At 39.6% G+C, this 11,753-nt stretch overlaps 1 protein-coding gene across 3 annotated transcripts in view; it reads left to right on the forward strand.

Moving 5' to 3' along the window:
* Window positions 1-150: 150 nt before the first annotated feature.
* Window positions 151-11,753, forward strand: part of LRRC28 (leucine rich repeat containing 28) — a 75,420-nt gene continuing 63,817 nt past the window's right edge. Inside the window, exons 1-3 of one of the 3 annotated variants that reach the window (XM_025041223.1) lie at window positions 151-370; window positions 3,251-3,478; window positions 10,417-10,457. In XM_025041223.1, coding sequence (XP_024896991.1) covers window positions 3,311-3,478; window positions 10,417-10,457 — 209 coding nt within the window. In that variant the 5' untranslated portion in view covers window positions 151-370; window positions 3,251-3,310. Of the gene's footprint in view, window positions 371-1,610; window positions 1,692-3,250; window positions 3,479-10,416; window positions 10,458-11,753 lie in introns of those variants that run through there. The other 2 variants (XM_006924139.3, XM_015598726.2) reach the window with 2 other exon arrangements.

An 11,753-nucleotide genomic window follows, 5' to 3' on the forward strand; every position in this document is an offset into this window, starting at 1 on the left:
GATGGAAGGCTTTGTTTTTTAAAATATTAAAGTGGATTGGCGTTTACCCGTTAGAAAACTCGTGTGGAAGTGCAGTTGTATACAGTTAATATTAAGTATGTCATTGACTTTTAAATGTAAGTAAGAGGTAGTGAAGCGAATTTGCGTAAAAACCATATCCTAGTCAAAGATGTGTATTGCCAATGAATGCGTTTTGGAGAACTATTAGCATTTTTTATTACTGGCAGCTTTCTGATTTCATTTGTGTAGGTTTTACCCCTTAAACTTTGTAGCGAGGTGCACTGTAACAGGATGTAATGACGTTTTTAAGGCAGCTAATCCCAGACAGAAGGAAAGCCATCAATACATTCTCTTATTGGATCCTATATCAGTGAGTATGGGTTTTATATATAATTTTGCTTTGTAGTCTTACATTTATATGTCTCGTCTACCACTTTAAATGATCATAAGGAACAAAACAGGCCCGGTCAAAGTTGTGAACTGCCGCATCTTAGGGCAGTGCATAGGCTTTGCAGTTGGTTCACCTGGGTTGACATTCTGGCAAGTTACCCTATGAGAAACTAAGTTTCCTCATCTGTAAAATGGGCTAAATAATAAGTACTGCAATGCAGAGTTGTAAGCATTAAGGATCTTTATGACACGTAGCAAGCACTCAGTATGCAGTATCTACAGGCCGACCTTAGATCAGAGAGTGAAAAACATCTACCTTGCAGTACAGCAAGTCCTGGAATAACATTGTTTCATGCAATGTCGTTTACATTGTTTCATGCAATGTCGTTTTGTTATAATGTTGTTACGACTACAGAACTTCACTAAGTTTATATCAGTTATCCTATGGGAAAATTGGTTTCTACATTGCTTTGGGTTGCAGAAGCTATCCAAGGTGTTAAGTGAGGACTTACTGCATTACTCACATGTCCTAGTTTCGTCCATTCATCAGCTATTGGAAGGCCTGCTTTGTGCTAGAGGCAGGTATAGGAGATCGATGAAAACCCAAGATCTCTACCTTCAGAAGCTTCCAGTCTCTTGGCTAGATTGACAGTAAGCAGATACACCAGTAAATATATAGACTGCAGATTGTGAGGAGTCCTACAAAGAAAAAAATCGGCTTTCTCTGAAATAATAACTGGGGAATGTTTTAGTTTGAAATAGGGAGGTAATATTTACATTAAAACCCGAAGGATGATGGGATGATGCTTTCTTGGCTAGGAGGAGAGCAGCAAGGCTGTGGGAGTTTGGCACTTTCAAGGACTGGGAAAGCCCAGGAGCTTGGTGAAAAGCCAGATAAGGCTGGGGAAGCGTGTGGGACCAGATCGTGAATAGCACCTCATCAGAGGTTGATTTTCTAAATAAACTTTTGAAGAGCTTATTTAGTAGGATGTGTACATCAGAAAGCAAATTTACTTGAGAGAGAGAGGGAGACATAAGTGAATTGATATTTTAAAAGGCTCATTGCTAAGTGATTAATGTATTAGAAAGTGGCTAGACTGGACACAGGGAGACCAGTAATATGGATGGCCATGCAGGAGATGACAGTGGCTTTGGTTTAGACTGATGGAAAACCGTGGATGGATTTGTGATCTATTTCAGAAACCACCGATCTTGTGAAAAATTGGAGGTGGCAGGTGAATGATGCCAGGGAATCATTCTTGACTTCCAACTTTCTAGCTTGAGTAGCTGGGTGGATGGAGGTGTGTGCCATTTCTGAAATGGTAAAGACGGGAGGATTTGGGGGAGAAAGCTCTCTTTTGAATGTATTACATTTGAGGCTCTACTTGCTTTGCAGCTGAGAGAATTAAGATATAGAAAAATTTGAATTTCTCAAAGTTGAATAATATCTCATAAAAATAAAGGAGTAGGTGGAATAAATATGGGAAAATGTTGGATGCTTGTGTTACACTGGCCTATTATTGAATACTCCATATTCTGTGCCCTTTTATATATAATAGGATGTACTTATTAGCTAGGAATTAGAGTTTGGAAATAAGAGCAATAACCAAAAAGTTATAAAACTCTGCTTACTGAAAGCTACGTTACTACATTGTACACCAACTTGGTGCTAATGCTCAGTGAAGAGTTTTTCTTAAGCAAAAAGATTTCTTTGAAAGGTGGTTTCTATTAGAGAGTTTAGAAAAAGATGCCCAGGAAAACAGAGAGAGTAGACTCTTTGAGCCAATCTCAACTTCTTTTTAGTTTTAACATTCCCTTACCATCCTGTAGAATCTGTCAGTCTGTGTATGTAAAGACTCAAGGCTTTGAAATACACTGGACACCACTGCTCGCCCTGCCCCCCCACCAAAAAAAAAATCCTTGCTTTTATTATCCCTTGTGAGCTATTTGACCTTGGACAAATTTTTGAAGCTCTGAATTTGTTTCTTCTAGTGTTAAGTGATTATGAAGTTTGTTTTGGCCCTGTGCCTAGTTGATAAGATGGCAAATGTTATTTCTCTTCTTGTCCTTGTCAATTTTAGCGCTAGAAAGAAATTTAATCTGTTCTGAGTTTTGGCCTTTACCAATAAATGGCTGTCTCCATTTTATATATTAGACAACTGAGGCCCAGGGAGATTGAATGCAGAGTTATTTCCTTGAATAACTCTGCAGTATTTCGCCTTTCATTGAAATAATAAAACTGCTTCCCAGACCTGTTTCTAAATAATAAAGGTGCAGTATTTCGCCTTTCATTGAAATAATAAAACTGCTTCCCAGACCTGTTTCTTTGCTACTTCTGATAATCTGCAAAGTTAAAAAGAAAGGAAGAAAAGAAAAAAGTAGTATCTAGGACAATATTTAGATAGTAAGAAGTGAAGAAAATGAAGCTGTAAATGATCTAGATATGTTTTATATACACATTTAAATATTTTTGAAATACCTTAAATACAAAAGGAGATAGTTCAAGAAGGAAATGGGTTTGGTATGTCAGATTTTTAAATTCTTTTCTTTGGCTGCATGTTATGAAACTGGTCTCTGTTCTCTTAAGCAGGGATTCTGACCTCAAGTTCAGGCACTATTTTTCAATTAGTACTGTTTCTACTAAGTAGTAAATACTGCCTAAATAATGAGAGTATTTTTATTAAATAGTTATTCATTTTTATCTCCTTCTAAATATGCGTGACAAATTTAGTTGTTATGAAAAAAAATATAGAGAACGAATGTATAACTCTCTCTTTAGTGTCTGCAAATAGCTCTCTATGCTAACTGGTTTATTTGGCTTGTAAGCAGTATTATGATTCAGTTTCTTTTTCCTCTTTAGAAATGGACCAATTTTGACAAGATGTAGTGCTGCAGTGTGCCTGATGGGATATGTTCAGTCATGGCATCCGAACTTTGTAAGACGATCTCTGTGGCAAGGCTGGAAAAGCACAAGAATCTGTTTTTGAATTATAGGAATCTGCACCATTTCCCATTGGAGTTACTGAAAGATGAGGGACTACAGTACTTGGAGAGACTCTATATGAAAAGAAACTCCCTTACAACCTTGGTACAGTATTATATTGCGTTTTAAAAAAAAAATCATTTATCACAGGGTCCTGACCAAGACATAGTTTACATATTTTAAGATATTCAGACCAAGATGTATGTTCTCTCTTGTTATATCAACTGGTAATATAAATACAAATACAGGGGTCTCTCATTAGCTGAGAATTCATTATCCAAGTCCCCACAATTATGTTATTACGGGAGCTGCTGTGTAGGAAAGCAAAATATTCACGAACGTACCACTTATAAAATTAGTCCCCATCAAAAACCCCTCCTCACTCAGCCTGTGCGTCATCTGGGCCTGTGCCTTTTATGTGTGTTAAGCTTCCTCCATGATTTTTGAATGTCACAATACCCAATGGTAAAAAGATAAAGAAGAGAAAGACCAACAGGAATGACTTTAAGAAGAGAATGATTCGAAGATTAAAATATTAAGGCTCAGTGTAGCTTTTGAGTGTTTTGATTGCACTGTGAAAAGCAAATGATTTTGAATTGGGCTATCATCCAATTTGCTGGAAAATTTTGGGGCACAAAAAGCAACATTTCATTTACTCTTTGTATGTTCTAAGAATAAGCACATTGTTATCATAACCTAAATTTTATTTCATGTAAGATTAAAAAAAAAACGACTGACAAATTTTTCCAAGAGAATGTCCCAAACTTTTTATTCCCACTATTTATTAAGAAATTTGGTCTCCTTTATTTTATTTTATTTTTTAATTAGTTTGTTATTTTGTGGTGACATTGGTTAATGAAAGTTTCAGTTGTACATTTTAACAGTAAGGCATATATATATTTACACTGCATGTTCACCTCCCATAGTTAGATTTCTTTCTGTCTCCACACATTTGACCTCTTTTCCCCCGTCTACCTCGGCGCCTCTGGTAACCACTAGTCTGTCGCCCACTCTCGTGAGTCTCTGTTTGTTTGTCCTGTTCGTTTGTTGCTTTTAGGTTTATATCCCACATATGAGTGATGTCACGTGATTTTCAACTTTGACTGACTTATTCTGCTTAGCATGATTATCTCGAGATCCATCCATGTTGTCACAAATAGCAGTATTTCATCTCTTGGTCTCTGTTTTAAACGGATTTGCCTTATGTGTCCTTTTTTGGTTATCACTTAACCTCATTTGGATCTTAGACTTGAATTCTGGTTCTTATTCATTTGAGATACTGTTTCTAGGTGGATCAACCCGTTCTTCATTCCCTTCTCTGTAGTGTACTTGCCTCAATATCTGAAATATCTCGTATTAGCTTCGTATGTGTGGAATGTTTTCCTGGAGAAGTTTTATTAATCTGTGTAAAATACCTACAGTGGGCAGGAAGCACCATAAACTTTATCTTAGGGTGCACGTGAAAGGACTGACTTTTCCCCCTTTGTACAAAGAGAAAGAAAGGTACAGACGGGGCGGGGGAGAGAAGAAAGGCAGTCGAGGGAGTTCTGTCTGACCGCGGGAGCAGGCGAGGCCATTTGGTCGGGAAGTGAAGAGCTGTAGAGTCCAGGTGTGAAACTCTCCTTGCGGGAGTTGGGCTGGGGATAGTGGAATCGGTGGCGTCGTTCAGCGAGCAGTCGGTGGCGAGGCTCATGGTGGAACCATCCGCTGGCGTAGGGGGTTTTCTCCTGCAGCGCTCAGCCGTCTGAGGTGTGAGGAAGGAGGGCTGTTGCATTCACGCAGGCTTAGGTTTTTGCTGCGCGGATGTAAGTACAGAGGGACTAAGGAGCTTCGGGTTTGGGCGAAAGTGATTAAAATGATGGCACGTGGAATCCGAGCTGGATCCGGGGCAACGCAAGAAAGGAGGCGTGAATGAATAGAGAGATGAGAGAGGGGCGAAGGACCCATTGATGGTGAAGCAAGCCATCTGGGGGATGGTAGATGTGGTTTTGGAGAGGCTTTTGTCATGTACACGTTTCAGATGACAGGATATGAGTGTGCAGGGTGGAGGAGGCGGAGGTAGAGCCTGCCCCAGTTTCCTCCCAATCCCACCATTGCTAGGGTCTTTGTAAGAGCTGGAGGACTGTCGGTGGGAAGCAGCGACCACCAGGCCTTCTCACCCAGACGCTCATCATGGAGGGGATTGGCACCGGAAGCATTTGAGGGCTGCCGTCCAAGGAAGGGGGTTTTTCATCATTCGGTAGCAAAACTTAGTAGCAGGTAACAGATAAGCTTCTATGTGCGTAACCTCTTTGAACCTGTTTCTTCATTGATAAAAGGAAAAGTCACAGGAAACTTGGAGGGGAAACGAATCTCAGCCAGGAAGCAAAATCAATGAAAAGATCTGCCAGGTTTTTTTTCTTAGTGAGAACAGGAGGCAGAAGGCCTTCCTGGGGACATGAAAAAGTGACCTACCCAAATATCTGATAAGAGCTGTCCGCAGTTTGCCAATTTTGTAACTATGAATGCACAAGAAAGAGGCATTGAAATTTTAATGAAGAGAGGAGTGTGGATTATGCCTAAGCAATAAGAGTGCATGGACCCGATTAAGCAGTTCATCGTGCAGAAGAGGGAACTCTACAGTGATGAGCTCCGAAGATTGAGGGCGGAAGTGGTCTGTCAGTCACCTTCCCGAATCGGGGTGGGAAGAGGCGCAGGTGTCTTTTCTTTTCTACTGACCTTCCCCATCAAATATAAACAGGCAAATCGTAAAAGAACACAGGTAGTCAGAACACAAAAGGATGGTTAACTTCTGCTAGAAGAAGTGATCATGCCATCCGACGTGGCGAGGAAGAGGGAGAGCAAGTCAAGTTTGGCTTTTGTTGGTTTCATTTCGAATTCCAGAATGAGGAGCTTCTTGTTTTTTCCTCATCCGATGGAGCCTTGTGGGTTCACTTTCTTGTAATGTACTTCGATGCACAAGATTTTATCTTCGATGAAGCCTGATTTATCTATGTTTTCTATCATTGCTCATGCTTTTGGTTTCGTCTCTGTGAATACATTGCCAAATCTACATTCGTAAAGATTTACCCCGTCTTTTCTCCCATGAATTGTATGGTTTTAACTGTTATGTTTAAGCTGTTGATCCATTTTTAATTCATTTTCGTGCATGACGTGAGGTAGAGGTCCAACCTCATTCTACTTCTGTGACTGCTCTAAGAACTAAGATGCATTTAATTTATGGCTTCTTTGAAATGTGTTGTTAGAAGGATATGGAGCAGGTTTTGCTGGCCCCGGAATCCCCGTGGTTTCCAACAGCACAATTATTTCTTGTTCATATTTCTCTCTCATATCACTTGGGCACTCTGGTTCTGGATGTCCTCATTCAGGGAGGAAGACCGACAAAGCTTCCCCTCTCCAGAGGTCACCTCGGGCCTTTTGCCCCAGAGCTCTTTAAGGCTTTTGCCTTGACGTAATCTCACTGGCCGAGCAAGTCACTTAGCCATGCCCCCAGCTCGAAGAGAAAGGTGCAGGTACCAGAAGCCCAGGAGAAGGAAAGGTGGGTGATGCTCAGCGCCCACCACAGAACGTCACCCAGCATGTTTGCAACGCATTTGAAGTATTCGTTCCAAGACACACAATTTTAAAATATTCCCATTTAAGGGGGTTGAATGTTTTTCTTAAAAGGATATGATAAAGCATCAGTGATTCCAAATCTGAGGTAAATTTTACACTAATTGTGCTTGCTAACGTTTACTTTTTGTGTGTATGAAGAAAAGTTATTTTGCTAAGTGATAACGTGAGATTTAATGAAGACAGTTTTCGCTTAATTTCGAAAACAATTTTCAAGTAGCTTTGTAGGAAATATTTATACTCAAGGAATTTGGGTACATATGATTAAAATTTTTATGTCAAAATTATGAAGAAAGAAGGAAATAATAGTAACAGTTTTGAGAGATACTTTTAAGATTATTGCTTTTATCAGGATTTTTGCATTTAAAAATATGTAGGAGGGAGAGGGGGTGGGGGAGGTAGATGGGATAAAAGGGGTCAAATATGTGGTGACAGAAAGAAATCTAACTGTGGGAGGCGACACACAATGCAATGTATATAGGCCTTACTGTTAAGTTGTACACCTGAAACATACTGGATTTTGTTATTCAATGTCACCATAAAAAAAATTTAAAAAAAATATTTTAAACTTAATAGAGCATAAATCCTGTGGATCAAGGTAAACTAGTTCACTGTGGTGTCCAAAATACAGCATTAGAGTTTAGTTACCCACAGAGTAACAGAAATTTTGACATTAATGTATACATAAACTATGGAAACATAAAAGTTAAAATATATGACTTTTCCCTCATCATTTCGCTACATTACCCAAACCTGCTAATAGGAAGCAGAGACTCTTACAGAACACAGTAGGTGTCAGCCACAGCCTAGGCAACAGGCTACTTATTCGACAGGCTTTTGGAGCAGATACCAATAAGTGAGTTTGTTTTCTTTTAACCCAGTGTTCTAACGAACTGCAATTTTCCACGGTCATTGTGCTTATATTTTTAAATTAAAAAAAAAAAAACATTAATAAAGATATAGTGACGCACTCTTGGCAGCAGAAACGTTATTCGGTACTTAATTGTGCGTATAGCTCTGTGACTTAACTAACTCGTTCGTTATGGAGAGATTAGAATGCTATGTGATGGAGCCAAGTTGGCCTCTGGGAAGAATGAGCACAGGTCCCATAAGTCAGCCAGATGTGACATTGATGTTGCAGCAGATAAAGCTAGATGAGGGTCTGACATTGTTTCCTTTCGTCCAGACCATCTTTCCTTTTTAGAGGGACAGCCATTGTTAAGCTTCTCTGAGACCCTCCGCACGGCACCCCCCAGCTGGCCGGTTTTTCTAAGGTACTTGGTATGCCCATAAATGGAAGCGAGTATTCTCCTGACTAGGGAAGATAAAGATGCTGAGAGAAACATTTTGAAGATTTGGACAGATCCAAGAGAAACATCCGAGGGAAGATTTCTCTTGAAGGACCTCACTGCCTATGTTGATATCAAAACATGGGGGGAAAGGGAATCACGTGTTCAGCATTTGAAAGCTAAGCGTAGTTTTATCAAACTCAGGTTCTCGACAACTGCCCTTTCGACTTCGTCACAGTGTTCACATTCAGTGCTGTTTGGTTTTCCTAAAAGGGATGGATGTGTGAATGTGAGTAGCCTGGGAAACTGTCGTTAAGTATTTGCATGCATCAGAATTCCAGTATGAAATGAATAATAGCATTACCTTGGTTAAAATCATCTAGTGGATTTCTGTTGTGTTCAGGATTTTAAAAAAAAGAAAGAAAAGCTTTTCCTTAGTATAAAATAGAAGCCCTTAAAGCATCTCTCCCTTGCCCCTCTGCAAAATCATTACACACATTCGTACCCTATGGCCGGGAAATACCACACTAATGGCGTTTCTCTTACTTAGCATTTAAAACCCAAATTGGATAGAATATGCTTGATTACTCAATTATGTAGCAATTTATGCCGTGCCTACCACATTTTTTAATTCTTTTCCGTTGTAAAAGACATGCATGCTCATTGTTAAAATTACAAATGATACGAAAGAAAGACGGAGCATAGCAACCTGAGTCCTTTTCCTAATGACAATCACTGTTACTAAGTTTCTGGATGAAAAATTACTCCGTTACAAATCAAACTTTCTAGTCCCTAACACTTTCCTTTTTTTCTATTGACACAATTGTTTTTGTAAGAGGATTTTTGAAAATAAAAGATTTCTTCAAGAGGACTGTTAGGGAGTTCCAGCAGAATAGAATATTTGCAACTTCCCAAACGAACCTACACTTTCTCTCCCTCTCTCTCTCCCTCTTCCTCTCTTTCTCCCTTCCTCCCTCCCTCTCCCTCATTTATTTCTCCTTGTGCCTACAAAGCTAACCAGAGCTACCCTTCTAGGTCCAAGGCACCGCCGATCATTTATATTTCTCTTTTAGGACTCTGGTCAGATTTAATTTCTTATAAAAAGCCATTCCTGGTTATTTGTTGTTGCTATCTAGCTTACCCTATAGGATGCTCGAATGTAGAATTTTTAAAAAAAATTGCTCCTGACTCAGTGTGCCTCCACAGTCTTAATGACTCATATCTTTTTATTCCTGTAAATCTGAAGTGTGTGTGTGTGTGTGTGTGTGAATTACAGGAGCCCTTGCCTCTTCCCCAGTGCCTCCAGCAGAGGGAAGCTTGCTCTCAATCTCTGAATAGAATTTTTTTTTTTTCGTGGAAGAGCTTGTCTTTCCAGAACACTGACTCTGTGTGAGAGACCTAGACCCCTCTCCCTTCCTGTCCACCCAATGGCCCATTTCCTGTCCCTGCTATACCATACTCCTGATCCGAACTCAGGGCCTGTGGCCTGTCCAACACTCCCCTGGATCACCTGAGCTCCAGCTTACTCTGTTTATTCTGAGCTTAGTTAGGTCTTGCTTTCCGCCCCCTGGGGATCTCTCTCACTTTCTTCTGAAGAGCAGGCTTTGGGAGTTTGTGGGAGCGGTATTAGTTTCTAGGGCCGCTATAACAAATCACACAGGCTGGGTGGCGTAAAATAACAGAAGTGTGTTCTCTCCCATTTTTGCAGGCCAGAATTCCAGTTCGGCGTGTGGGCAGGGCCTAGTCCCTTCTCGGGCCTCTGAAGGAGAGTCTGTCCTTTCTCCTAGCTTCTAAGGGTGGCCAGCGGTATACCTTGGCTTTGCAGGCATGTCACTCCAATCTAAGGCTCTGGCGTCACATGGCATTGTTTTCTCTGTGTCTGCTAAGAACATTTTTATTTTTTCCATGAATACATAATACAAAGTTTCTTGGTTCTCCAGGGGACATCGATTTGAAGTGTTCAAATGAATAAGTTTTAAATCGTAGTATAGTCTATGTAAGCATAAATCAAGACTGCCTATTTATGATTTTCACATTAACTCAAAAGGTACAGCCCTCAAAAAGGTAGTACTTTGTGTTTAAACTAGAGATGTTTATACACTTTTCCAAAATAAAATTTAACTCTGAGTTTTTAATTTTCAGCCAGAAAACCTTGCTCAGAAGCTTCCAAACCTTGTGGAACTGTGAGTGTGTTTATTGAATTTTTTTAAAAAACATAAAAATTATTTTAAGTTATTTGAAATAATAGGACGAATACTTTTAACATATTTATTATTTTTGATATCATGATCATGGTGCTTATCTAGGTAGACCTGTCATTCTACTAAACCCAAAAGTATTTTAAAGTATTTTACCATTTAAATTTGTGTTTTAAATATTTCACCTCAAAGTAATGAAGATGATGAAAGGTGTGTGGGCACAGCATCTTTGTCGCAGAATCCTGGATAAGCCATGTAACTGGGAAATTTAATTATTGTTGTTACTACTACTATATGTGATACTTAATATAAACAGTCAAACAGTATAAAAGATTTAAAACATACAGTAAAATCCTCCTTCCCTGAATCTTCCATCCTTCATTTTTTTAGTTATTTTGATGATTACCTCCATAATATGTTTACACCTTTGTTTACACTTTGGTGTAAATATGTTTAGGTGTAAATATGTTTACACCTTTGTTTTTGAGTGTATCAGCTTTAAGTCTATCTGTGTGCTTCAGTTTGGATGAATTGTATTTCTCTGTCTTCAGGGTCAGTAATATTTTCTTTTTCAGTGTTCAGTCTGCTATGAATACCACCCAGAGAAGTTTTTCACTTTGTTAGTTACATTTTCAATCTGCATTTCTCTCACAGTGTTCATATTTACCTTTACATCCTCGACTATAGTTATTATAGCTGTCTTAATGTCCTTGTTTGCTAATTCCGTCATCTCTGTCTGGCAGGGTCTGTTCGTATCGGCTTGTTTTTATCTTGGTTGTTGGTCACATTTTCCCGATTCTTGGCGTGTCCGGTACTTTTCGATTGGCTGCCGGACCTTATGCATTTTACATTGTTTAGGGTCTAGACTTCATTGTCCTCCTTTTAAAAGGCTGTTGTTCTAGCATGTGGTTCTCTGCGCTTTCATAGCTTGACTTTACACTTGATTAGGACAGGTGTAGAGTGACTGCTCCTCCAGGGGAGTGTAGCCTATTTCTGAGGCCTGGCCTTTCTGGGGCCTCTGTTGGATGCCCCGAGCGACCATCAAGGACTTGGGGCCCTTGCTGCTCAGAACTCGAATGCCTTCTAGCCCTGTGTGAGCTCTGTGGGTCATCTAGCTGATAGCTTTTCAGTTGTTTTTTGCCTAAAGTGCATTTTAGAATAAAGCTAAAATCAAATAATCCCTTATTTCAATTTTTGGGGAGTTGTTTTGGTAGCAATTTCTCCTCCGGAACCCTTCCCTGAACTCCAATATGTGTCTCTATAACTCAGTGAGACTTCCAT

The sequence above is a fragment of the Pteropus alecto genome, unplaced genomic scaffold (assembly GCF_000325575.1).
Source record: "Pteropus alecto unplaced genomic scaffold, ASM32557v1 scaffold59, whole genome shotgun sequence".
Classification (NCBI taxonomy): Eukaryota; Metazoa; Chordata; class Mammalia; order Chiroptera; family Pteropodidae; genus Pteropus; species Pteropus alecto.